At 39.4% G+C, this 27902-nt stretch overlaps 2 protein-coding genes across 2 annotated transcripts in view; both read right to left on the bottom strand.

The window, feature by feature from the left end:
• Positions 1-1802: 1802 nt before the first annotated feature.
• On the bottom strand, positions 1803-22156 carry LOC145995241 (phospholipase B1, membrane-associated-like). The gene is made up of 8 exons (XM_083131809.1): positions 22103-22156; positions 20535-20611; positions 18281-18512; positions 16834-17060; positions 14083-14239; positions 11851-11996; positions 9269-9416; positions 1803-1997 (listed from the first exon to the last, which is right to left on the bottom strand). Exons 2-8 carry the CDS (start codon positions 20607-20609, stop codon positions 1834-1836), a joined length of 1149 nt encoding a protein of 382 aa, XP_082987935.1. The 5' UTR covers positions 20610-20611; positions 22103-22156; the 3' UTR covers positions 1803-1833.
• Positions 22157-25720: 3564 nt separating this feature from the next.
• Positions 25721-27902, bottom strand: part of LOC145995242 (phospholipase B1, membrane-associated-like) — a 77257-nt gene continuing 75075 nt past the window's right edge. Inside the window, exon 8 of the mRNA XM_083131810.1 lies at positions 25721-25931. Coding sequence (XP_082987936.1) covers positions 25768-25931 — 164 coding nt within the window. The 3' untranslated portion in view covers positions 25721-25767. The remainder of the gene's footprint in view (positions 25932-27902) is intronic.

Consider the following 27902-nt stretch of genomic DNA (forward strand, 5'->3'; position numbering starts at 1 on the left):
AAAAAATCAAAAAATTAAAAAAAACAATAAGACTTTACCGCCGGGCAAACTGCTCGAAATGGACGCCAAACAGAACACGGCTAAATTGATGATGAATAGCATGTATGGTCAGATGTACGAATTGAAAAACATTCCGGAAGAGATTCGCCCGCACGTCAATCAATTCTACGTTCGAAGGCCGTACGGGAAAACCTTTACGTTTTTGGTTGGGCACCACGCCAGGGGGGCCAGGAATCCTAAAAAAACAACAATTATTATTATTTTGTCTGTTTGCTTGCGTCACAATACACGCGCACGCGTGTGTGTGTGTGTGTGTGTGTGACACATCGTTCCCCCGAGAGAGGTTTACAAAGGTCACGATATACAAACATTGTCCCCCGGGAGTTGGAAAATTATGATATGGTGTATTCGCTCATTACTGTTGCCAGCCATAAATCTCTTTTTCTCTTTTCATCTTACAGCAACGTTGGCATCTCTATTTTTTTTTTTAGTTGTAAGTAAATTGCCAACACACTCTAGTTAATAATGCTACATATTATACACACACACACGCACACATACTGTGTTGCCATCCATCTCTCTCTCTTTTACGGCAGTACATATTTGTTGCCGGCTCTCCTTGTTTAGTGTGTGTAGGTTGGCAAAAATTGCTTTATGCACTGTAAGACAAGCCTCAAGCAAAGTTGCCAAAAACCTTGGTGATTTTTTTCGAGTGAGGAGTTAACAACACTGCGAGTCCCATTTTCGGTTGCAGAACTCTCAAGCAAAATTGCCAGCTTCTTGCTTTAGGTTAGGTTAGACCAAGAACTTTGGTGATTTTTTTTCGAGTAAAATGTTGGCAACACTGCGAGCCTCACCGAGCCTCACTTCCGGTTTTCTGAACTCTCAAGCAAAATTGCCAACTCCTTGCTGTTTTAGGTTAGGTTAGACCAAAAACCTTGGTGATTTTTTCGAATAAGCGGTTGGCAACACTGCGAGCCTCACCGAGCCTCACTTTCGGGCGTTGAACCGGGCCACTAGGTCTACTTCTGCTGATGCGGACGGCGATGTTCTCGTCCACCTTTTGCCAGCTAGCGACCTGCAGAACATGTTCCGCTGTCGCCTTCATGAGACTTGGCAGGCCGAGTGGGATACGGAAACGGGGAACAAGCTTCACGCTATTAAGCCCACCACAGGTGCTCGGCGTTCCTCGTCCCGTCCCTCTCGGCGAGAAGAAGTCACTCTAACTCGCATGCGTCTAGGACACAGCCGTCTTTCACATAGTCACTTGCTGCAAGGGCTGGACCCTCCGTTATGTCGTGTTTGTAATGTTACTTTACGCATTTGACACATTCTCGTGGAATGTGTCGATCTTGCTTACCTCCGGCAGATTTTTAACATTTCCGGCTGTTTGTCATCCCTCTTGGGTGATGACAGCATCATTTTATCAAATGTTTTTAGTTTTTTACGAAGAGCTGGACTCTTCCACCGTCTGTAAGGAGGTTTTTAGTTTGGTTGTTCTGACTTTTTAATGTGTTGTGTTTGTCTCGTGCAGGTCTTTTTACAACCCTGCATCTTTTAATGTTTTCCCAAGGGGCTATTTACACCCCTTTTTAAGATTTTAGTCAGAATTTTAGATAAGGAGCTACTTCCCCGTATACATTGAAGGGTGCAAAATGGCCTTTAGTGCCGACGCACCCAAACAATTTTTAAATCAATCCAATCCTATTTATGAAGTTCAACTCTTGAGATGTATAATTCTGTTTATGTCATAAATAATAAGACATAACACTAAGTCAAATGAGAACACACATCTGTAATAAATTCAGCACATATTTATTGCATCTTCTAAAGTCATTGTCGTCCAGTTTCGAGAAACTTCTTCGAGTTCTTAACAGTGAAGAAGAAAGGCGCTTCCTTTGTTGGACACTTGATGCGTGGCGGAACAGATGGATGGTGTTCAGCCGTTGATTTCTTGCCGACTGGCTCCAACATGTTGGCCCACAACGAGAGGGCAACTGAAAGATACCAACAGTAGTTTTTTTTATGTTAATATACTTGTATGTTGGACACTGACAGATATACAGAAAACTTTTTCATGTCTATTTGTACTTGCTATCGTAAGTGTCAGACACACATATATCCCAGCAAAATGAAGATTCACTAAAGATGATCCCATCCCAAAAAAGGTAACTGAAAAGAACACTGCTTTAGGCCAGAGTCAATTCTACCAACTTTCTGCAAAGTATTTGAAAAAAATACTACAGGGTGGTCCAAAAGTGCGGAACGGGCCGAATAAAACCGAAATGCATGCGATTATTGAAATGTGTACATGTAGTTTGGGGATGGAGGAAAACGTGCCGAACCGCTTTTGAGATATGGTCCCCATCTTGAAAGACGCCATCTTGGATCGAGATCACTTCTTTTAAATGGGAACCTAGGCATGTGACACATGAAATTACACTGGAAAAAGCTCACAAAGACGATGGTAGCATTCATTTTTGCAAAACTGTATTCATGTTCATGCTACAGGGTGTTAAAGAAGTGTTTTCAACGGTTTCTCTCATTGTTGCAGGTGCACTAAGAAATGGAGCTAACACAAGCAGAACGCGTGGAAATCATCCTGATGTGAGGGGAAAGAAGCTCGAAAGTCATCGCCGATGAGTTCAATCAGCGCCATCCAGAACGAGATCCCAATGTTGACAGCACTGTACGGATACTGTTCGTTAAATTCAGAGAGACTGAATCTGTTGCAAACAGGCCCAAATCAGGTAGCCCTAAGGTAGCCACAGATGAAGCGACATCAACAGCTGTGTTGGCGGCAGTTACGTTGAGTCCGCACCGTAGTACCTGAAGTCATGCTGCTGTTACTTGTGTGGGTTGTGCTTCCATTATGAGGATTCTAAAAAGACAAATGGCATCCATACAAGATCCAATTGCTTCATCACCTGAGTGAGGACGATCCTGACCGTAGGGTTGAATTTGCAGAAGAAATGTCCCGTAAGGTGTGTTACAAGACCCTACCTTCCCTCACAAGGCGTTGTTCAGTGATGAAGCAAATATTTATCTCAATGGGGAGATGAACAGACAAAACATGAGATACTGGTCTGAATCGAATCCTCATTGGGTGGATACATCTGGGACAGTCCTCCGTTCAAAAGTGATCATATGGTGTGGTATATGGGGAACCCGTGTGGTAGGACCTTTCTTCATTCACGGTACCCACAATGCAGAGGATTATTTGAACTTACTGGATATATAAGTGTCTCCATCTCTCATGATCGAGGATGGCAGTTTCCCTGAGTTCTTTCAACATGACGGCGCTCCCCCGCATTTTGGTCACAATGTTAGGGACTATCTGAACATCCAGTTTCCCAATCGGTTGATAGGTCGCTGGGGAGCTGTGGAATGGCCACCAGGCTCGCGGGACCTGACTCCCCTCGATTTTTATCTGTGGGGTCACGTGAAATCACTGGTCTATTCCGTAAAACTTTGTGATATGGAACATTTGAAAGACAGAATTGTCGAGTGCTGTGCAAGCATCACACCCGACATCTTATCGAAAGTCCATCAGGAATGGGTGAATCGACTCAATATGAAACTGGCCAACAATGGTGGACACATTCAGCATATCCTCTAACATCCTGCAACAATGAGAGAAACCGTTGAAAACACTTCTTTAACACCCTGTAGAATGAACATGAATACAGTTTTGCAAAAATCAATGTTACCATCGTGTTTATGAGCTTTTTCCAGTGTAATTTCATGTGTCACATGCCTAGGTTCCCATTTAAAAGAAGTGATATCGAACCAAGATGGCGTCTTTCAAGATGGGGACCATATGTCAAAAGCAGTTCGATAGGTTTTTCTCATCCCCAAACTACATGTACACATATAAAATTTCAATAGCCGCATGCATTTCGGTTTTATTCGGCTCGTTCTGCACTTTTGGACTACCCTGTATATGCGAGGACAATGGGCACCATAAGGAACGGCTATACCTACCACCCATGTAACATGGCTTTATATAGCAGAGGTCGACAAAAATTACAAATTCTAGCTAATTCATAAGCTACAAATTTTGAGGAAATTTTGTAGCTTATGAATTAGGCGAAGGGGAACAGGTAGATGTATTCTATGCTGACTTGGATCATGATATTTTACTACAAAAGTTATAATATTTTAATGTTTCTAAAAACGTAATTATTCTACTAGAATCTTACCTAATGAACCGAAATCAATTTGTTAATTGTAGAGGATATCTAGGGAATACCCTATGTCCTATGGGATACCGCAAGGCTCCAAATTGGGCCATTACTTTTCTTACTTTGTATCAATGACCTGCCAAAAATATTTACAAAATCGAGTTGCCTACTATTTGCTTTCCACCTAATTTACTCTGACAAAGATAACCTTGACGTGCGTTGCAGAGACGTAAACGGATAATAATAGACTCATTTAATCTTGATAAGTATGAGGTATTATCTATAACAACATTCAAGCTGCAAAAAACTTCCAATATCAAATTGGAGGACAACAAACGACAAGGGTCACAAAATTTACAGATCTCGGTGTCACATATTATATGCTAATCCATGCTTTAAAGAACAGATCCACCATAATGTTAACCACGCGTTATGTTATTATAATTCAGCCCATGCGCGAATCAGCAAGGTTCCAATGATGTGCTCTTTCAGCTCCACCAGATCTTGAGGCAACGGTGGAACAAAGATCCACAAAAATGAGATCTCATGCATGAACTATCCACCGTTGTGGGAGATGTTCATTGTACCCTCTCACTTTTCGACGGCAATGGGAGTAATACTGTATTTCCATTAGGATTCAAGTAGGAGCCTCCAGATGTATAATGGTAACTTCGATCAAGGGGTCCCTGGTGGAAAGACATACTGGTTCGCAATCTACTTTAAACTGTAGGTCCAGTCCCGATTAGCCAAAGCCAAAGTTTGATATAATTAAGTACACTTTAAGCACAGATGGACTAATCGGGACTGGAACTACAGTTTAAAATGGGATCCGAACCATGTACCTTCACCTGGTATCGAACGTGGGACTCCTTCATTACACGGCGACAGTGTTGCCGCTACGCCATCGGAGAGGCCTGCCGATTAGCCCATCTGTGCATAAAGTGAACTTAAAAAAAAAAGAGAAAAGTAGACAAGTATGGAATAGGGTAATAAATATGGAACACCGACGTATCTATATATGTAGTATAATATGTGTCGACATCTGGCTGAAAGCTAATGAACCACATCTTAATAGGCAGCCCCGTTAGTTGTGAGACTACTTTGGTGGAACCTGGACGTGTTTGCTGGTTGATGCACAAGAACAGTTTGGCTGTGGAAAAAGGTTTGCAGGTATGCATGTATTCGCAAATAATTTAGTGTACGTTGGTGTTGACATGTGTACATTTGGAGCTATCAGTGGATGGAGGTGTTGAAATATGTTTCGAGGAAGGATGGCTGCTGCGGGAAAGACAAAGCCAACATGGCGGCGAGACAAATATGGAATACCGAAGGGGCGATAAATATGGTTTTGGTTTGAGTTGCTGTTTTAAGTCCACTTTATGCACAGTAAGGCTAATCGGGACTGGACCTACAGTTTAAAGTGGGATCCGAACCACTTGTGCCTCCACCGGGTATCGAACCCGGGACCCCTTGATTACAAGGCAATGACGCTACCACTGCGCCATGGGGGAGGCCGCGATAAATATGGAATGGTATCATCAAGGTGAGCAGGGGGTCCAGTGTGGCCTGTTTCAAGAATGGGGACACGACGAATATGAAGGTTATTCAGGCGGAGTGTGTGTGATTTCTAGAAATATATTCATGTCTCATTAGGGTCAATCCATATGAATTCATACAACCTGGTTGCTTGACCATTTTTAAAAACGTTTATTTTTTGTGGAGTGTGAGCCTCATATATTGACAATTCAGAACCACTCTTATTTTATTTTTACTATCACCGATTTGAAGATGGCGGGCATTTTTTTTATCATGGCGCGCGTCATTTTCTCCATTCGTAAGCAACAGCGGCAACTTTTTTCTCTCAGCTCTGGTAAGTCCTACGACAATGAGACAAAATCTGTGATGTTAAGCACATTATAGGCTACAATTATATTTCTGTGTAATTTTCTAAATATTATTCCTTCATAATAAATTTTAAGGTCAAAATTGTGTATTTTAATTGCTCAAAATGACATTTTCGGACTTTTTTGGGGGGGGGAAGGCAGTTTGTTTGACACTTGAATTTTTTTGTGCAAGTACCTGTGTACCAATAGAGTATGTCAAAATTATTCTAAGCTTGAGACTTTAATATTTGTTTTTCTACAGGGTCATAAACATGTACTTTTTGTTAAAAAATTCCAAGTTCAGGGTTAAATATCTCTGGTGGGCAGTTGTTTAAAAATCTGAAATTTGTACACAATACAGTACTTCATGATAAGTAACTTCAGTAAAAATTTTGAGTTTGAGATTTAATTGGTTTAAGAGATACAAAACTCGTGAAAAATTCAACATTTTGCATTAAATATGGCATGTCTTATTTCATTTCTTATTAACACTTTGTGTTGAAATTCTGCAAACTGTAATTTGGAATGTCAATGAACAACATTACAATCCCGAAATGGCTCTGCAATAAAGTATATAAACGAGGGCGTGCTGAAAAGTAACGCTTCCTATATTTTTATTTTCTTTGTTACCTTGTAAACGCATTTTGGATTTTGAGCAACCATACATTGCACTTACAAGACTTTCCCGGTTCTCCATTGAAGGTTTCAAACTTCTATCGCCAGGGGGTGCTGAACTATTGCGAGGAAAATGTCAGCATGTAACCATGCAATGTCGGTGGAGCACCTGAAGTAGCGTGCAGTGATCGAGTTTTTAAACGCAGAAAATGTGCTACAAATTGACATTCATCTGAGACTGAGGGCACTTTATGGGGATGAATGTGTAGACATCAGTACTGTGCGATCATAGGCTGTTCATGCTCATAAAGATAACCCCAGCTAAAGAAATCTCAGCTATTTGAGAGAATGGAATGAAAGGCCGCGAACTGCAACTGATGGACGTCATCGGAATCGTGTTCAGCTGGAGTTATCTTTATGAGCATGAACAGCCCATGATCGCACAGTACTGATGTCTACACATTCATCCCCATAAAGTGCCCTCAGTCTCAGGTGAATGTCAATTTGTAGCACATTTTCTGCGTTTAAAAACTCGATCACTGCACGCTACTTCAGGTGCTCCACCGACATTGCATGGTTACATGCTGACATTTTCCTCGCAATAGTTCAGCACCCCCTGGCGATAGAAGTTTGAAACCTTCAATGGAGAACCGGGAAAGTCTTGTAAGTGCAATGTATGGTTGCTCAAAATCCAAAATGCGTTTACAAGGTAACAAAGAAAATAAAAATATAGGAAGCGTTACTTTTCAGCACGCCCTCGTTTATATACTTTATTGCAGAGCCATTTTGGGATTGTAATGTTGTTCATTGACATTCCAAATTACAGTTTGCAGAATTTCAACACAAAATGTTAATAAGAAATGAAATAAGACATGCCATATTTAATGCAAAATGTTGAATTTTTCACGAGTTTTGTATCTCTTAAACCAATTAAATCTCAAACTCAAAATTTTTACTGACGTTACTTATCATGAAGTACTGTATTGTGTACAAATTTCAGATTTTTAAACAACTGCCCACCAGAGATATTTAACACTGAACTTGGAATTTTTTAACAAAAAGTACATGTTTATGACCCTGTAGAAAAACAAATATTAAAGTCTCAAGCTTAAAATAATTTTGACATACTCTATTGGTACACAGGTACTTGCACAAAAAAATTCAAGTGTCAAACAAACTGCCTTCCCCCCCCCCCCCCAAAAAAAGTCCGAAAATGTCATTTTGAGCAATTAAAATACACAATTTTGACCTTAAAATTTATTATGAAGGAATAATATTTAGAAAATTACACAGAAATATAATTGTAGCCTATAATGTGCTTAACATCACAGACTTTGTCTCATTGTCGTAGGACTTACCAGAGCTGAGAGAAAAAAGTTGCCGCTGTTGCTTACGAATGGAGAAAATGACGCGCGCCATGATAAAAAAATGCCCGCCATCTTCAAATAGGTGATAGTAAAAATAAAATAAGAGTGGTTATGAACTGTCAATATATGAGGCTCACACCCCACAAAAAATAAACGTTTTTAAAAATGGTCAAGCAACCAGGTTGTATGAATTCATATGGATTGACCCATTAGACTCTTCTTGGCTGTTGGAACAATTTCTGCTGTTATGTTCCTCACTGCTATCTCACACGATACATTTGACCAGATTGGCATGTTCCACAATTGTATCAGTTTGTCTATTTCTCCTTATTTTGGTATACAAATATAACATTTAGGAAGTGGCGGCGATTAGAAGGGGCGAGGGAGGTATTTGCCCCCCCCCCCCCAGTTTTTGCTACTTTTGCCACTGCACTAAGTTAAGCCTTAACTACCAAGGAAAAATATAAAGTGTCCTTGACCGCCCCCCCCACCAGTTTTGGGTCCTTGCCCCTCTAGTTTGAAACCCAATCGCCGCCACTGCATTTAGGTCTTATATTTATTTTTTTGATATAGTATAGCACCAGGTATTCCATATTTGTCGACCCTTTCCCAAATGTACACATTTGTCCTTTTTTAACTTTTGTTTACTTTTCTGCTAAGCGTCTATCTTATATAGGATTACACCTAACATGTCTAGTTAGCACATCGTGCTACGACGCCAGGGGTCCCGGGTTCGAATCCTGGCCTGGGCGTGGATGTTTGTGAGTGTTCATTTATCAATTTCATCATATCATCACTCATCCTCATCTTCGCAAATTAGTCAAAAGTGGCACAAGAAGCGAAGTAAAAATCAAGCAATTCTATCAATCAATCAATCTACCTCACATGTCTCCTTACATATCATTGCAACATCTTAATGTTTAATTTTTTCCTTTAATAGTTATTATTCAAAACAAAAATGGTATCCCATATTTGTCTAGTTTACTCTAATAGTTATTTTAAGCGATATTAATGTTAATATTGGCTTGATGCCCTTGATCTACAACATTAAATAGGATTAAACATATTGTAACTAAACGTTAGCTCCGTTGATGTACGGAAGTTATACTTCTAGTTAATTACATTAGTAACAACATGCAGTACTATATCCAAATCAAAGTGCGATTGTAGGCATCATTTGCCACATGTTTTTCAAATTAAATTATTTTCCTAGCCTTACCAATTGCATGGCCTTTTTGGCTGAAGTGAACACAGTCTGGTGCATACAGTGTCTCATTGCTCATTATCTCGGCTGGAATATGATTTAATCCGTGAAGAAATGGCTGCGAGACAATGGTGAAATTGTCATTGTTGCTGTATCGCTCTGCCTGAAAGAAGGTGAAGAATTGTCAGGAAATCTAGGTGCAGATAGGTTAAATTGAAACACAATGTGATTTTCAAGGATAAGTAGAAAAAAAGTTGACACTATTTGCAAGGCAGTGATGTCGTGGAGTCTGGTTGGTCACCAAAGGCGCCCGAAGGATTTTTTCCCATGGGGGCAGTCTCAAAGAAACTTTTATTATTATTATTATTATTGATATTATTACTGCTATTATTGTTGCTTTGATTTTTTTGTTATTATATTACTATTACCATTACTACTACCACTTACTTTTTTTTAAAATTACATACATTTTTAATTTCCATATTTTGTATAGCTATCTAATACAATTTGCATAACTGTATACTTATCATATTAATTCATGTAGGAAAAAAAGCAGTTTTTATACAATCAGTGTAAAATAGGCTGTAAGCTTAAATGTAACCATACTTCAAATAATAATGATATAGCAAATACTACAGTAATAATAGTTGCTGTAACTTAAGGTCTGTAAGTTACAGAAAACGATACTTTTCGTTAAAAAAAATTCTACAATTTCATCATTCGAATTACATTAACTCTTTCCAGAAATTTTATGGGGGTAAGTGCCCCCCCTGCCCCCCCATATGGGCGCCCTTGTTGGTCACATATAAACTTTATAGTCTTCCATTCTTCCTTCTTCTGGTTCTCTATCTATCTCTTTCCTTCTTGCTCTTACTTTTTCCTACAATGCTTATTACAGTCCATCTACCTTTTCCGCTACCATCGATGTACAGATGGGGGACAAAATAATACGAACACCTGTGAATGTAGAGAAAATCTTTATTAATAGGGGGTTGGACCACCCTGTGACTGAAGTACACTTTGTATGCGACGTGGGATGGACGCATAGAGGTCATGCACAATGTTTAAGGGAATATGGAGCCATTCTTCCTCCAGAGCAGTCTCCAATTCCGAAAGTGTGGCTGGAGGCGGACTTCGAGCACGAAGTTTGGACTCCAAATATCCCCACAAATGTTCTATAATGTTCAGGTCAGGAGACTGTGGGGGCCATTCAAGATGTCCTACTTCATCGTCATGTTCTTCAAACCATGTTTGGACAGACCCAGCAGTGTGGATAGGAGCGTTGTCGTCTTGAAAAAGCGGTCGGTCCCCAGGAAATAAAGTCTGGACAAAAGGATGGAGATGATCCCCCAGAATGCTGCGATAGTGACTGGCATTGATCTTCCCATGCAGAAAAACAAGTGGTCCCACACCATGCCAAGATATCGCGCCCCATACCATAATGGACCCACCTCCATGCTTCACAGTCGGCAAGAGGCAGTCAGGATGAAATGCATCTCGAGGCGTTCTCCACACATAAACGCGCCCCATGGTCTGAAATAACGTGAATGTTGATTCATCAGACCAGATGACTTGTTGCCACTGCTGTGGGGACCAACTTCTGTGAGCTCTGCACCATTGGCGTCGCTTGACAGCATTACGTGATGTCACCAATGGCTTACGAATTGCCACTCGGCCATGAATGTTTGCAGCATGGAGTTCCCTTTTGACAGTCTTGGTTGAAATGGGGTCCTGGAGATGCCTGTTCATTTCAGATGTTATCTCGGATAACGATTGCTTGTGCTTTCGGGCCACTATGCGCTTCAACACCCTCCTATCCCGAGCAGCAAGCTTTGTCTGTCGTCCAATGTTGTGCTTTGAAGACGCCATCTTACCTTGTGTTGTGTACGCTGTCATAACGGCTGATACTGTGCTCCTTGCACACCCAACAAGCTTTGAGGTTTCAGTCACCGTGGCTCCAGCTGAACGTGCTCCAACAATCATGCCTCTTTGGAACTCTGTCAGGTCTGACATTGCAGTGTCTCTTGAGAGCGTATGATAGACGAATGCACCACCAATGACTGCTGTTGGCAAACTAATACCTTCCCCTTCACAGCCACTAGGTGGCAGACTTCAGTGCCAGGTGGTGCTGCTGTACTGCCGGTGTGAAATGTGGCATACTTTTTCACAGGTGTTCGTATTATTTTGTCCCCCATCTGTAAGTGCGCATGGGCCAATTGGAGGAGTCCAGTAGCAAGATAGGGATGGTCGATGCAGGTGGAACGCAGATAGGAAGCAGGTTTCGTGAAAATGGTCTGCTGCAGAAAGCTGAAGTTTCAAAATTAGTAAAGTCACCCTATTGTAAAGCGAACAATAAACAATTGAACACATACAGAGCAAATACTCATCTGGAAAACGAAACTTACTTTCGCGTAAGCTATCCTCCTACTTTTCGTTTTGCATTGGATTCGCTCACTCAAACTAGGCAAGTCTGTCGCGGTTGAAAAGTACCTTTCCATGTTTCTCTCTTACTTAGTCCCCCCGTTCTATCAGAATAAAATAAATATAGCCACGTGCCAGAAAAAAAAAAACAGTAAAAATGTTTGCCGTAAACATACCAGATCTTCGTCTAATTTGTAGATCATTTTTTCTATCCTAGATAACTCTTCGATCTTCATAGAAAATGCACATCGGCAGATCACACCTCTCAACAGTAGACAAGAACGTGACATTCCTGTTGGACTACCCTGCAATACACTAATCTCTGCAATGAGAAGAGGTAGGTAATTCAGAAAATAGAAATTAATTTTAAAAAGTCTTACTATTATATGGAATAATTTACGTATATCAGACTTTGCAACGTGCCGTTGTGGAACCGATTCAAATCTAGTCACGATTCAAAATGTAATTTCTATTTGTATTTTTGTTATTTAGTGTCGCTTTTCTTCCACTTGTAGCTAATCGCGACGATGAAAATTAGTCATTATTACATGAAATTGGTGAATGGACATTCACAAAGAACGCGCAATTTGTGTGACGAGATTAAAACACAGCACTTAAGTACGTACTTAAAGTAAAAAAAAACAACTATTTTCACATCTTGTTTTTCATTTTCGTGTACTTCTATTATTCAGTTTTCTTCAGTTTTCAACAGGACAGACAAACACAAACAAACATTCACGATTCGAACCCGGGACCCGCGAACGGCAGACCAATTTTACCAAATTACTATTATGTTAGTAAATTGTTAATAATATACAGTGGTCATTTTTATTCGAATTCGAAGGGGACACGAAAAAGTTAGAATTGTATAAAATTCGAATTGAAAGAAACATCATAAAAGATGGTCTCAAGTGGAATAAACTTTTGTTCGAATTATCAAGTAATTCGAATGATCCAAGCTCGAATTAAAGAGAGTGCACTGTAATATAAATACAATATAATATATACGAGGGAGAGTCTTTCTTTTGTACAACTCGTATTTTACTCAATGAAACATATTTAGAGGGTGCACGTTATCTTAGTTGCCAATCATGAAACAATGGAGTCAAATTTCTTATTTAAGGTTGATTTTTATGTAAAATTTTCGTGTGTGGTCCACACGACTGGCACTATGGGGTAAACTTTGAAATTATACTAGTCAATAAGTCTGTCGTTCAATGTAATGCAGATTGGCTTGCAGATAGGGTACTGGATAACGTCGTTGCATTGCGATCTAGGGGTCCAGGTTCGATTCCAGGATGCTTCAAATCGCAATTTAAATTTTAAGTCCCGATTGGCCTACAGATTAAAGTGGATTAAACACAAATCTTGACATCGCTTTTGGGCTTTTACATACCGTATTTCACCGCACAATCGTCGCACCCTGTTATTTCAGTCCAAAAATTGGTTTATAGCTTTTCATCGCGGAATCGTCTCATCGCCGCGTCAGATAAGGAAACCAAGGACAAAGGTGCAGAATTTTCGGACACAGAAGATTATATTTTATAAGTCCGTACTTATACTCTGTCCTGGGAATTACTGAAGCAAGCGAACGGAAGCAAGTGTCTGCGCAAGTAGTGTCTCGGGAGGACTCGACCAATGAACTCGAAGGAGAAAAGCGACTGCAGCTATATTCCTTTTCCGGAACGTCTGGAGTAAGAGAACGCGAACGCGTCCTTAGCGCACGTTGCGGCTGTGTGCCTCGTCCAATGAACGCGCGGAGGGGAGGGAACCGCGCGGGAGAGGGCGACTCGACTGGTCCAGTAGTTCTGTAGTAAACATGACAGCTCGCAAGCCTGCTAAGGGAATTCTGCATTCTGCACCCTTCTCCGCCTAGTCTGGCTCCGCCCACAAGCTTTCGCCTCTTCGCGTCGCTACTCCAGACATTCCGGAAAAGTAATATACCAGCCATTTGCAGTGACATTTACTGCTTCGCTCCGTCCACTTACTTTCTTTCCTTATACATCGTTATGCGCAGCCTTGCTCCAGATATTCCCGGGATAGTGTACAGCAACACTATAGTAAATGTTCTCAAGAGTAATATTTCGACTATAATGTACAAATCAATAACAACTAATGTTTTTTTTATTCTTTTAAAACCAAAAAATGTTCGCTGAACTGTCACGAAGAAATTATGTGTAGCGATTTGGGCTGTTCAATTTTCACGTGTATTCTGTGCATGCTAATCTTGTATCAAATACAGTTTATCTAGTAATAAATTATTTTCAATTACCACTAATGCAGACACAGTTTTTCTGGAGAAAGCTTCACATAATGGCTGATACACCATCAAACTAGCATTCAATCACTACAGGGATACTCTTCCCCACATCTTTGGAACATCCTTTCACAAAGCTCCAATGACTTACCCATGCTGGGCATTAAGTTTATGAAGGTTCTTGGGAGATTCTTCTCCAGATAATCGAATGCCTTCAGAAGGTTTTCCCGACGCTCTCGTAACATGTCGTGGTCCTCGTAGCAAGCAAACGCACAGACATCAACGCTCCCCACAAAGATGGTAACCAGCTGCAATAGAGGAACAAGAGACTTGTCGGTCAGCGCAAACATGGTAGTTTTTAATGGGGAGGTTCTTTGGGTTCAACTTATTTCTCGAAACTTCTGGCATGTTGGATTAATGCAAGTTCAGAAATCAAAATCGATATCTGATTTTCATGTACTTATTCTAAGCTTTACGAAAACACAACAGGCAGACAATGCCCAGAGAACCCTTCCTTGGTACCAACCCTTAATGTTCAATCATTTGGAATTCTGAAGTCCTCCCCTCCCCGTCTTCAATTCGAACACTGGAAAAACTGTTTTAATCCCTTCCTTTTCAAGAGTTAACCTATATTCAATTCCATAAAATACATGACTGCATCTATTACTGTTAAGAATAGGACTAATTATGGGTGAAGTTTCTTCCATTGCGCAAGAAAGAAAAAAATACAGATGTACAACCTTGGTGACAATGAAGTTCGACCAGAAAGGAATACGTGATTAAATGCACAGAGGCATAGGCGGTGGAATGGGTGACCCGCAGAAGTGACGCATGTGTGTAAGAGAAGGTGTGTGAGCAGGCAAGAATCGTGATCCCAGCATGTTGCACCCAAGGTCACGTAAAGAACGAAAACGGGGAACTATACGCGTGACATTGAACTTCGACCAGGCACCAGACCCATACGGAAATTCCAGATAGTGGCGCATTCGACGGAAGCATGACGTCACGGACACGATAAGGGAGTCCGCCGTATATAAGCGCGTGCTGTGCACCGAGGAACCGCAGTGCATCATCACCATGGCCAGGGGCAAACCTAATGACAACACCGTGAGGAGAAGAGTGGTGGAGTTGCAACGGGATGGACTCAGTGAACGGGAAATAGGGCGCCAACTGAACTTACCCAAGTCAACCATCCACTGCATCATCAAACACCACCAAAATACGGGTACTACAGAGCCAGGTAAGGCCCCCGGTCGAAAACGCCTGCTGAGCGTGCGTGACCTACGAATATTTAGGCGCTATATCCAGACCAACAATCATGTTTCTTTGGCCGAATTACGACTGTGGACTCGAGAACGCTTTCACATTGAAGTGTCAACCAGAACCATTCGCCGTTACCTACAGCGATGCGGTTACCGAGTGTACAAGGCGAAACGTAAACCCTTCCTTTCCATGTTGAACAAAGGCAATCGACTGCGGTGGGCACGAATGTACCGGGGATGGACATTTCGGCAGTGGAACAGGGATTTGTGGACGGACGAATCCATTTTCAATGTTGTGTACGGGAAAATACGGAAAACAGTAATTTGTCGGAAGGAAGAACAGAATGAAGCAAAATGTTATGCACGTCGGGTACAGAAACCTGCGTCAGTGATGGTATGGGGATGCATGACGGCATCTAGGGTTGGCCCACTACACGTCTGTGAGGGCATTGTGAATGCACACGCCTATACACGCATACTGGACCGGCATCTTCCCACAGTGCGAAGGCACCTGTTCCACAGGCGGCGTCTCATCTTTCAACACGACAATGCCAGGCCGCATACAGTGCGGCTGACAAGAGAATGGTTGACTCGCCATCACGTGCGAACTCTGCCATGGCCACCATCGAGTCCCGACCTCTCGCCCATTGAGAATGTGTGGCGTGTTCTTAAGCGACGTATGCAACAGAGGGGACCCACGACAGTGGCTGCTCTTATCGCCTGCCTGCAGGAGGAATGGCACCGCATCGATGTGGAATACCTTGAACGACTCGTCCGCAGCATGCCCGACGCATTGGCACAGTTATTCGCCGACGGGGCGGCGTCACACCATGGTAAAAAGGATCCCCTCTAACAGTGGTCGAACTTCAATGTCACGTGTAGATGGACGAAAATGTTTTATTTTGTGTGGACACCATACATTGCTGCGTTGCAGCGGAAATTTATGTTTTCCTTTGTTCTATGTAGCCTGCTGAATAAAATATGTTCAGCATATGCATGTGTTCTCCTTCTTTCACAACGCACTCCTATATTTGTGACTGGTCGAACTTCATTGTCACTAAGGTTGTACATAGTCATAGCTTTAGAGGCAAGGGTCATTGCCACGTGAGAGAGATAAAAAGGGAACACCTAACAATACAGCTACCTTACCCTCTCTCCCCCAGCACACAGTTGAAACTTAGTAATTTAGCAAACTTTTACCCAAATCAAACCCCAACAAGATATCACTCACTCACCGTTCTCTATTCATTTCTTGTTTACAACATTCCTGCACATAAGTCAGACAAAACATGTATAACATACATTAACAAAAATTCCGTACTTAATTAAGAAATTGTTTTCGAAATGTGAATATCAACTATGATTCTTTACTTTGAAGTAAATAGGGTAAATTTTTAGAATAATCCAAAGCTAAAATTTCTTTGTATTGTAAAATGGATTTGCTTACACTTCATAAAAATCAGTTTAGCTTGACCTTTCTTCCATGAAAATAAACAATGTAATTCAGAAAAAAACGTAAAATTTCTTGAGATGAAAGGTTAAATTTTACATGCAAACTACATCACACGCTAAAACAATAAGTTGAGACAATTTGAGAAAATTAAATATAAATTGATTTAATATTACACTTGTTAAAGTACCTTCCAGTCGTTGTAAAAATCTATTTTCTTGTCCCTTCTTATCCGATTAACCAGACCTTTGGCTACACCCAGGGTGTCCTTAAGGATCATGGCAGACTTGGCCATATTTAGGTGTTTAGGTTTCCGTGTGATAAAAATAGTCCTTGTGGTGTATCCCCTTAACCGAGGGTTGAAGACTTTTAAAATGTTCGGAAGAGTGAAATACTCTCTCCATGTCTTGGCACCTCCTGGAAATGTAAAGATAAGAAATAGATGATTATAATATTAAACAAATGTCTACTAAAGTAATACTGAAGTGATGAAACGGATGAAAATATACAAGAAAATAAAACAATCAGGACCAACAGTTTTGTTGAAGTTACGAAAAGTACTCTCTCATAGGAAAAAGCACTACATGAACGTTTCTTGTATCAAGCATTCACAAGAAATTAACTTATATCTTTCTGCCTTTCTTTCTCTGCCACTTCTTCTCTGTCTCACTTCCTGACATTTCCTCTCTATCTCACTTCCCTAACATTTCTTCTTCATCTCACTTCCCTGATATTTCTTCTGTATTTCAATTTCCTGACATTTCTTCACTATCCTTTCTCTGACATTTCTTCTCTATCTCACCTCTCTGACATTTGTTCGCTATTTGGTTTTTATGTCATTTCTTCTCTATCTCACTTCCCTGACATTTCTTCACTATCTCACTTCTCTGGCATTTCTTCTCTATCTCACTCCCCTGACATTTCTTCTCTATCTTACTTCCCTGCTATTTCTCCACTATCACTTTTCTCTGATATTTCTTCTCCTTCTCACTTCTCTGACATTTCTTCGCTATCTCACTTCACTGGTATTTGTTCTCTACCTCACTTCTCTGACATTTATTCACTGTCTCACGTCTCTTTCACTTTTTGATTATTTCGGTTCTCCAGCATTTCATCTCTACCTTGATCCTCCGGTATTTATTCTTCATCTCACCTCTCTGACATTTCTTCTCCGCCCTTCTTCTCTGGCATTTCTTCACTATCTCACTTCTCTGTCAATCCTGCTTTGTTTCATTTCATTTCCATTTCATCTTTCTCGTATTTCTTTGGTATTTCTTCACTATCCCTCTTCTCTACAATTTTTCTTCCAGCTTTCCCTTCATCTATCTGTATCTCTTTCGGGTTTATCTATATTTAGATTCCCTTTTATAAAGCTAAGAACTCCTTCACACAGATCTAATTTTGTATGTCTGCTTGTGAAAAACAAATGACATGCTACTAAAATGTACTGTCGGTGTTTGCCGTGGTCAGTTGGATGCAAGATTTCATCACTGACAATACTTCGAATAAAACTAACCCCTCTTCTTACTATAAAAACGCGAATATATCTGTTATTGTAGTAAAATAATAGTTAAAAATAATAGACTCAACATTGGACCTAAATATTAAAATTAAGAAAAATCCTTCATACAACTAACCTATGGCATACGATACACCTGAGTCCTCAGCAAGAGAGGATAAAAAACTCAATCTACCAAGAGATGCAGTGCCGGCCGTCATGCTATCCCCTATTGCTGCTATCACTCTAATATCCCCAGGTCGAAGTCTATGAACGCTAGTGGCAGGCTCAGTTATCCTCGGGATCTCACATGGAAAAGGAACAGCAGAAGGAACGGGTTCCTGAATGCCGGTACCTCTTTCCGGCAATTCCTGAAAAAAAAAATGTTATTTAGTCTCGCGTTTCTCTCACTTTTGGCTAATGGCGACGATGAGGATGAGTCATGGTATGATGAAATTGATGAAGAGACAATCACGAAGATCAATCATGCTCAGACCGGGATTCGAACCTTGGACACTTGCGTTCTAGCGAACTGTATTAACCACTCCACGACGGAGGTCGGTGAAAAAAGAAATGTATAAATTACGTTATATAATTTTTCCAAATAGAGTTACTTGCAATTTTTCTTTAACTATGAACAGTTATTTTATCTCAGCTTCTACTGAAATTTACTCGACATTAACTTTTTTACTGGCATTTCTCAGATGTCACTTATCATTCATGACTTTTCGTCAGTAGCACATAAATATGAAACATTAGCTTAGTACAATATCAGTAAGTGTCTGAATTTATTTCTCATATCAGTACTTACGAAGCACTAGTTTGGTATAATATCAGTTGCCATCAGAAACTAGCATTCGTTTGAATAACAGACATGTCCATTAGTCAGTTTATGTAGATCTCTACAAAACATAATTATGTTGAGATGCATAATATACACAGCTCTATCTGTTGAGAACTTTTGTTTATAATAGAAATAATTTCATATTTCAGGATCCAGGGGTTTGGGTTGTAAACGTATCAAAACAAATATGAAGTTGAACGTCCCTCCCACTGGCGGATTTAGCTGGAGGGGTACGGGAGCCCCCCGTGGCCCCTCCCAAAATGCATTATTAGGTATTATGAAGTCATTGTAGGCAGTGCTCGGAAAATCTTCTTCAGAGCTAGCCGCCAGCTCTGAAAATCAGGCGCCTGGAAACCACCTACTAGTAATTGTGGATACTATAAGAACTTGAGCCAGCCCCTGTGGCGGAGTGGTTAGCACATTGCCAGGGGGCCCGGTTTCGAATCCCGGACTGGGCTTGGATGTTTGTGAGTGTCCATTCATCAATTTCATCATATCATCATTCATCACCATCTTTGCAAATTAGCCAAAAGTGGCACAAAAAGCGAAGTAAAATAAAGCAAATCAATCAGTCGATAAGCAGAGCATCACCGTATTCAAAACATCGCTAAATTATGTGAGAAAGCGGGAAATGGGGGGTTGGGAGAAAAAGAGTAAGAAATTGTAACTGATTCTATAGAATGTTCACAACGTTGATAAAATAATCATTTGCTAACTTACGCTGTACTGCGATTTGAACTTAGAATCTTGAAAGTTTCGTACACAGAAACTTAAAAAACGGCAATATTACAGCAAAAGATCACAGTCGCCAAACTGAATTTTTTAGTCGTCATGGCGACCTGGCGACCGGGATTTTTCGAGCCCTGATTATAGTTATAATTGAAGACTGAAACTGGTAAACGCTGTAAGTGCCACAATAATTCAAACACAGTTTTCCACGTTAAACTGTGAAATGTGCCATGCTTTATAATGTGGTAAACGTGAAATTGGGCTGGTAGCCCTCTAAGTAGTTTAAAGGGCGTGTAAAGAGGCACTAGTGTGAACGTTCTTACGGGCCGATGTGCTGAACGATGCGATTTCCCAACATTTTCGTTTTTGGCACTTACAACGTCTACCACTTTTAGTCCTCAATTACTTCCAAAGGAACAAAGTATTCTACAATGTAATGTGAAATTCTTCAATAGCTTTCTTTCTTCAGTAATATACACAAACAGAAAAAAATAAGCGTAGTAGCTATAGAACAAATAGGTTGATCGGAACTCTATACAGAAATGGGCCGTTACCAGAATCATTCTGCTTACGGGACGTTAATATGAATCCATTATCACCAATACCACTGGGGGATACCCTCAAAGAATGACATAGCGAAAGTTATTGTACATTTCCATTGATAGAGTGACATCTCCCATCCTAAGAGAAAAACGTCCCCAAAGTCCTTGGGTTTGTACCATGATCAGTCAGTGAGCGAGGACAAACCTCTCTTTTTATATTAAGGTATACACAAAACATCATAAAACAATAACAACAAAAGTTTTCCTGTCCTACTTACCTCATTAAGTGATGGAACCAAAGCATTATAATGTAACAATGTCATCAGTCCAAGGACTAAGGCATTCGCTTCCATTACTGTAAGATAAAAATTCAACATGTCGTAAGAAGGTTCAGTCACGCACACTTGTGGGTTGTAACTATCTCTTTGATTTGCAATGGCAGCGTTACAACCCAAAGGGTTTGTGTATATCTCACATGGCTTGACAAATTATATTTTTTGGCCTACTACATTTTATATCGCAGTATTTAGCTGTCACTTCCATGCTTGCGGGCAGGGTGAGAATTTATGGGAGGTGTAAAATTCCATGGATTTCCTTCCCCAAAAGACCCAAGAATTCTTGGTAACTGAGGTAAATTTTCACCCGTCCAAGGGATGATCTTACCTCTTCAATAATCACACATGTAACAAAATCTCAACATTTCTTCTTATTACTGCCAGCTAAAAACAGGGTAACATATTAATAAAAAATCACGGCTCTTCTTAAAGTAAAACTTTCTACACACGCGCGTGCAAATCGAATGCAAATATATTTACAACAATTGGATAGCATATTAAACACTAACAATTCTCTGAATGTTACTGACAATGATTCTACATTAGCATGCAATGTTAATTGGACAATGTCCATTTAAACAATACTTATTCTAACACTGGGTCATTCCGTGTCAAATCAACCAATAAAAAAATATTTGTGAACCTTTACGATTCCGATTGTTAAGATTGTTTTGTTTATTCATTGTACCTATCAAGAGGACAAAAATTACAAAATTTCAGATTTTTTGGGCTCTTAGTTTTGAGCTATTGGAATTCAAAAACTCAACAATCGTAATCGTAATATTTTGACATTTTGCATCTTCAAACAGCTGTAAATCAAAAATTATTTGACCTAGGGAGCTCAAATTAGTGTCATCTTTCTCTTCTGTTTTTAATGAAATTAATTTGAAATGCAACATGACTGTGATATTCGAACTTTGTAATATTTGAAAAACAAAAAAGTTTTTTTTTCTTTTCAAAATCTGAAATATACTCCTTTTAATATTTGTGAAAACAATATATGTTTCAAAGACACCCACTGACTATTTGTGTGTAAAATTTCATATATTACAGCATTATAAGATGTGTGAAATTTTGCTAAATTTGTTGACTTTCATGTTAAAACTAACTATAAGCTGAGTGGTTTATGTTGAAGTCTTCATATTTATCCATTATTTATTTATTATTTATCTGTATTATTTCTGTCCGTCAACGAGATTTTATCTTTACATCTGCAATAGTTTCGGAAAAATCAACAGATATGAAGAGACAAGTTGACAGACAAAGGAGAAAAGAATTGTTAGAGTATAAAGTGTAATCCGAATGAGTGTACAATGTGCCCTCGGCCGAAATTGAACTAGGGACATTTTGAGTACGATGGGCCACTACACTGTTAGAGAGGATCGTTTTGTCGCTTTCGTAACCATGAAATTTCATTGCTTCAGTATCCTCATATCTGCATAAAATATATGATATTTTATAATCGTTAGAAAGCAAAATTGAGTTTGAAAAATAAGCAAGGTTGTACTTACTCGATGTGTAAGCTCTATGTAGACGTCTGGGAACACAACACTGCACAGTTAGAGTTTCTGCTTCTCCCACTAATTGCCTGTCTTCAGGAAGATTAAATCAATAAAGAAGGGAAAAAACTCCTGTTGCATGGGAGCTAACCCAAGGATAGCGGATGACGCTGTGAAAATTTTAAGAATGGAAGAAAAATGAATACATTTATTTCTTTGTATCTTAGTGGTATTCATCTGTACGTCACTACAATTATTAAGATGCTTATTACCGAGAAGTCTTGTAATTATACTCCCAGATAATGTTCGTGTTATAACCAAGAAAGTTACATAAAAAATACACATCCATTCTTTTGTTGCGTGTCAGCTTCATGGTATGATACTCGCTTGAAATATTAATTTACAAGTTTTCTGGACGTTTGTAAAATATCACTAGTGAAGGCATCTAACGGAACACTAAAAATTGGTGGGATGATAGTGATTACTATGATACCCGTCCTCCATTCAGTTTGCATCTGTCCTTTTTTCTAAATTATGCTTATTATTTCATTCAAACCTTTAGTGACACTCTTAGGCCACCCCATGCTTAAGCAGCTCTGCTAGCAAGTTTTCTATCCCAGGTGCTTTACTATTTTTAAGCATTTTGATTGCCTCCCATACTTCATCTAATGTTGGACTCTCTACAGCCTCTTCTCCTTCCTCTTCCTGTTCTTCATTTAATCCTTCTTTCAGCATACCGGCTACATCTGCACTGACATTCAATAAATCATTAAAATGCCTTCTCCACCTTTCTAAAGTTTCATAAATGTCACTAAAAATATCGCCTGTTTCATTTCTACAGACTGTTGTACTTGGCCTAAAAGCATCTTTTCTACGTATTATTTACCAGCTTATACATCTGCCTTACACTCTTCTGCTCATGCAGGCTTTCCAACTGTGGACTCTCTTTTCAATCCTTCATTTCTCTTGATATTCCCCCCTAACTCTCCCTGTTCCACTTCTTTGCTGCATCCTCTTATGTGCATCATTCTTCTCTTTGGTTGCATTTTGACATTCTTCATCGAACCACGTTTCTATCTTTGCTACCTTTTGTGTTCAAAGTATTGCCTTTGCTACATTACTAATCCTATTATATCCATCCTACATCTCATTTACACTTCTGCCAGTTCCGTACCGATAAATCCCTCTTATAATTGACTTCTGCCCCTCTTAACCACCGTTGGACATCTTATGTGACCCTTGTCATCTGATAACTAACTTTGGACAAAAACTGGTTCATAACGTTCCCATAAGTGTTCTGGTGTTCTTCCCTATTGAAAAAACTCTGTAAAAAGTACCTTCTTCCATAAGCAAGGATGAAAAAAAAACTGTTTATTTAAAAAATTCAAGTAGCCCTAAGCATTTAAGGTTCCGTTGATGGAAAATTGACTAACCAATCGTGTTCCACACAGCACGCCACACCATTAATTTACCAACACTAACCATTCAGCTTTGATCTGTCGAAAATGGGTTATCAGATAAAAAGCATCGAATATTCTGTTTATAAACTTCCTTATGAACATAAACATTAGCCTTGTCACTGTGAAGGACTTTTAATTCAATGGAAGCGTCACACTGTAAATTGTTCGCGACAACCATTCATAATGCACAGCTCTTCATGGATGTATCCGATTAAAATAATGTGCAATGGCATGCGAACGTCTCTCCATAGACGTCACTTTGATCTCGATGCATTACCGAAGCGCTAAACAAATTTTAAGGCATTTTTTAACACCTCGAAAAGGAGCACAATTGGTACAAGAATTCAGGCATAACTTTTTCGTGGTTAAAGATACATAAAAAAAAAAAACTTCACCATTGCATTCCTCGTGAAATTCTAGCCCATTTTGATATGTCGCACGACCCCCTTCCCATTTAAAATTCTGAAGTTGAATTCAAGATGGCGGACATCAAGATGGCCGCCGACCGTGTGGGTGGCGTCAATGTGGTTCCCTCTTGGTCTGATAACGATTGGTCATCACCATTTTCATGTTGCGCGCTGCAGTGGCCTTGTACTGAGGGTGTTAAGTGACTTATTGTGCCACCCTGTATATTCCCCTATACAAAGATAGAACATTCCAACTTCCTACATATAGATTCCTTCTCTTTCCATAATTCGCCCGCCCATTATTCACACCAGTCCTCGTCGGTACATCTGTCCGGCTACATGTTTTAGAGGTCTCGTAATGTGGTTCTTTTTACTGGATTGGGTTGTCATCCCCACGCCCAACCCTCATTCTTGGAGGACCAGGGTCCACTGCAAATAGCACAAGAGAATGTTCCCTCCTGTTCCGCACATACTTCACAACAGGCTGAATATCTATTCACAACTATACAGGTTAATCATTATTTCCCGCTCCCATCTCTAGGTTGTGTGCCTTCACAGGGTATCGAACCCGGGACCCTTTGATTACAAAGCGATGACAATACCACTACGCCATAGGGGAGGCCGATAATTGCAATTGTGTTTGTACAAAAGTGAATTGGAATATTTGCACTTTTTTTCTGTATAATAATAATTATTATTATAACCCGTGGTGCAACAGCCCTTGGGGACCAAGACCTAACTACAGACCGACGGCCTCATTCCCACATGCCTCAGTAGAGGTGTGCGATCACCCAACCAGTTGCGGGGTGACGTGTGGTCAGCTTTCCTCTGATGGTGGGTGACCACCGGTCCCATGCACTGGCCAAAATATGGTCGAGAAAAGTTATTAACATAATGATGTAATTTGATGAGGTAAAGAAACAAACAAAGAAAAACAACGCATTTTTTGATAAATGTTTTTTATAAACCTTACAATCACTGACAAACAAAATTCGTACAATGTCCAACACTTATCGCACCGTTTCTCAATTTGATGACGAGCTAGAACAACACATAGCGACGAACACCTCTTTGGCTACCAATAGATTGATTGATTGATTGAGTTGATGCTTTAAGTCCACTTTATGCACAGTAAGGCTAATCGGGACTGGACCTACAGTTTAAAGTGGAATTCAAACCACTATGTAGACTACCAATATACTTGTTTCGATTATAGAGGTAAATGAGGCATATTTCCCCCATAATAGTGCATCCCCCTTAGAAAACACTCTTTGACTTTTGCAACTATCATGTTCATGCAACGGCCTTATAATAATTAACATGAATTACTGTGACTGAAAGGAAATTATACAAAAAAAAAAAAATTCCGCGAAAAGCGAATTCCCGTTTCGCCGAATATTTTGATGAGGGGAAATTTTTATTATTATTACATTTTCAAAATTCGGTATGGTAGAAATCTATACTGTGATTCTGTAAATGAAACATTCTTTACAATTACAATCAGTTTTTGAGTTTCCAATAATCCAAACTTTACTTACTTCCTACTTGAACTTTACTTTCATCAGTCAAGTAAAATGTACAATGAGTTTCTGATTTCATTTAAATTATCTTTCACTTCAGTCACTGAAATTTCCAAGCGGAGGGAAAATCTCCCCCCTCAAAATATTTGGCGAAAGGCGATTCAGTGAAACGGCATTAAATCGGTTATCGGCAGATTAGTTCGCCATAACATATTAACATAAGTAATAAATGATCACGCACACACACATCTTCAATAAATTCAACACATATTTATTGTATATTTTAATAATCATTGACGACCAGTTTCCAGAAACTTTTTCGAGTTCTTCACAGTGAAGAGGTAAGGCGCTTCCTTTGTTGGGCACTTTACGTGAGACGCGAAAGACGGGTAGTATCCAGTAGATGATTTATTTCCGACAGGTTTCAACATGCTGGTCCACAATTTGCTGGCAACTGAAAGACAATATCATTTTAATATTGTGAAGAAATATCTTTCTCAGATCCGCTTATATTATTTTCGATCAATAATTCCAAATCAATATCAATAGAAATGACTATTAGATCATTTGAGCACTGTGAGCATTTTTTGGATATCAAAGAGAAAATCTACTGTATTCAGTATTACTAGAAAGTGTTGCTTAAACCTTAAATGCTGGATTTCCAGAGATTAAAAGTGTCCGCAGTGCCACAGTAATTTAATAATAATAATATTTATTTAAGTGATGAGCACAATTTTGCAACCAGGTACATCACTATGTCAAAATTGATTATACAAAATTACAGATTTTAATACATAATTATCAAATAATACAGTGGATCCTAAAAACTTATACGTCATCATAAATCATCATAAATTCAAATTGTAGGTTTCAACAAGATCAGGTACTAAACCTCTGACCTTATTTGGACCTTTTAAGAATTGAGATATAGCTATCTAAGGGAATATCTTGGAATTTAATAAGATATATTATTAAAAAAAAAATCACTGTCAATTTGGAAAGTTAACATCTTCTGCACAAAATTTATCCTTTTCATTTTTCTTCTTTCTTCTAAGGTAAACATATTCAACTTTGTTAACCATTCAGAGTAATGTTGATCATAGCATTTTTTTTAAACTTTGTGCATAATAACCTGATAAAAAGTTTTTGAACTGATTCAACTTTTTGAAGATAACTGGTGGCTGTCAGAAACCATAATTCATTAGCATATTCAAGAATAGGACGAACTATCGTTTTATACAGGTATATTAAGGTATTTTCTTTTTTCAAAATTTTCCATGCGAAAAATATATAACCAAGCATCTTCTTTGCTCTTTTGAAAATTTCTGAAATGTGTCCATCAACTATGAGAGAGGAGTCTATTGTCAGACGTCCCATTCGGCTGGTCCGCCTCTGGTATATTTTGAATTATATAAATTGTTTAATGAGGTTGGGCCCGAACTGTTGGTCATCTATGTTGCCGTGGGGGAACAGTGTATGTGATATTTGGATTTCTCTTTTTTTTTTTTTTTTTAAATTTATTGTGTATTTTATTATTTGTTGACATAGTAGAGGCACATCGTTCTCAGCAACGTGGCTGCTCTGTGGGCTTCGTTTAGCTTCGACTTGAGGTTGGGTCCGGGCAGTTCGCCACTGTGTTGCCGAAGAGAACCGTGTGTGTGCCGTTAGAAGTTTTTAACTACATTATCGTCTTTTTAAGTTATTGTGTCTTTTTATTACTATCATTATTATTTATGATTTCCTTAACATCGCTCTGTGAGTTTTGTTTTAACTTCAGACGAAGTTGGGCCCGAGCCGTTTGACCATAATGTTGCTTTGGGAGGACTGTGAATGTGCTTTTAATTTTGTGGTCTGTAGTTCAAGACTTTCCTAGTACATTATGTACCTTTCTCTCCGCGCAACGGTGGTTTTGTTAGTTTTGGGTTCGTGTAACTCTACATTCCGGGGTTCGACCCAGACACTACCACTAGTGTTGCAGTAACGGAGACATAGACTTTTGTTTCGTTGCTTCCGTTATTTTACCTCTGTGTTTCTTAAGTAGATTTTTACTTTTCATTGGCGACGGGTATGCCTGTTTTCGGGTTTGTATAGTTACCCGTTTGTTTGCCATAAAATTGAGAACACATTCCGGGATTCGAACTCGCGACCTACGATCACGCCAGCCACGCTAACATCCGACTTAAATAATAACCTTGGTAATTTTAAAGCTCCAGGAGAAAGGTGAACATTTTGTAATGCAAACATTTGTAAAGATTAATATGTTTTAAGGAAAATTATGTTAATCTTGGAACATATAACTGTGAATTTGACTTGTATTGTTGTTACGCTCCCGATCAGATGGGAAGCACACTGTTACTCATCATTGTTGTCGCAGCAAGAAAGATAGATGGAAATAAAAGCAGATGCCCTTATCTTTAATCTATAC

The sequence above is a fragment of the Lepisma saccharinum genome, chromosome 11 (genome assembly GCF_977018435.1).
Source record: "Lepisma saccharinum chromosome 11, izLepSacc3.1, whole genome shotgun sequence".
NCBI classification, from domain to species: Eukaryota; Metazoa; Arthropoda; class Insecta; order Zygentoma; family Lepismatidae; genus Lepisma; species Lepisma saccharinum.

Coding starts and splice junctions, on each gene's coding strand:
- LOC145995241 (XM_083131809.1), bottom strand. CDS start 20,609: ATGGAAGCGAATGCCTTAGTCCTTGGACTGATGACATTGTTACATTAT. Junction 9,417..11,850: donor ACAAATTAGACGAAGATCTG/GTATGTTTACGG, acceptor ACCTTCTTTCAG/GCAGAGCGATACAGCAACAA. Junction 1,998..9,268: donor CCAAAAAGGCCATGCAATTG/GTAAGGCTAGGA, acceptor GGTATCTTTCAG/TTGCCCTCTCGTTGTGGGCC.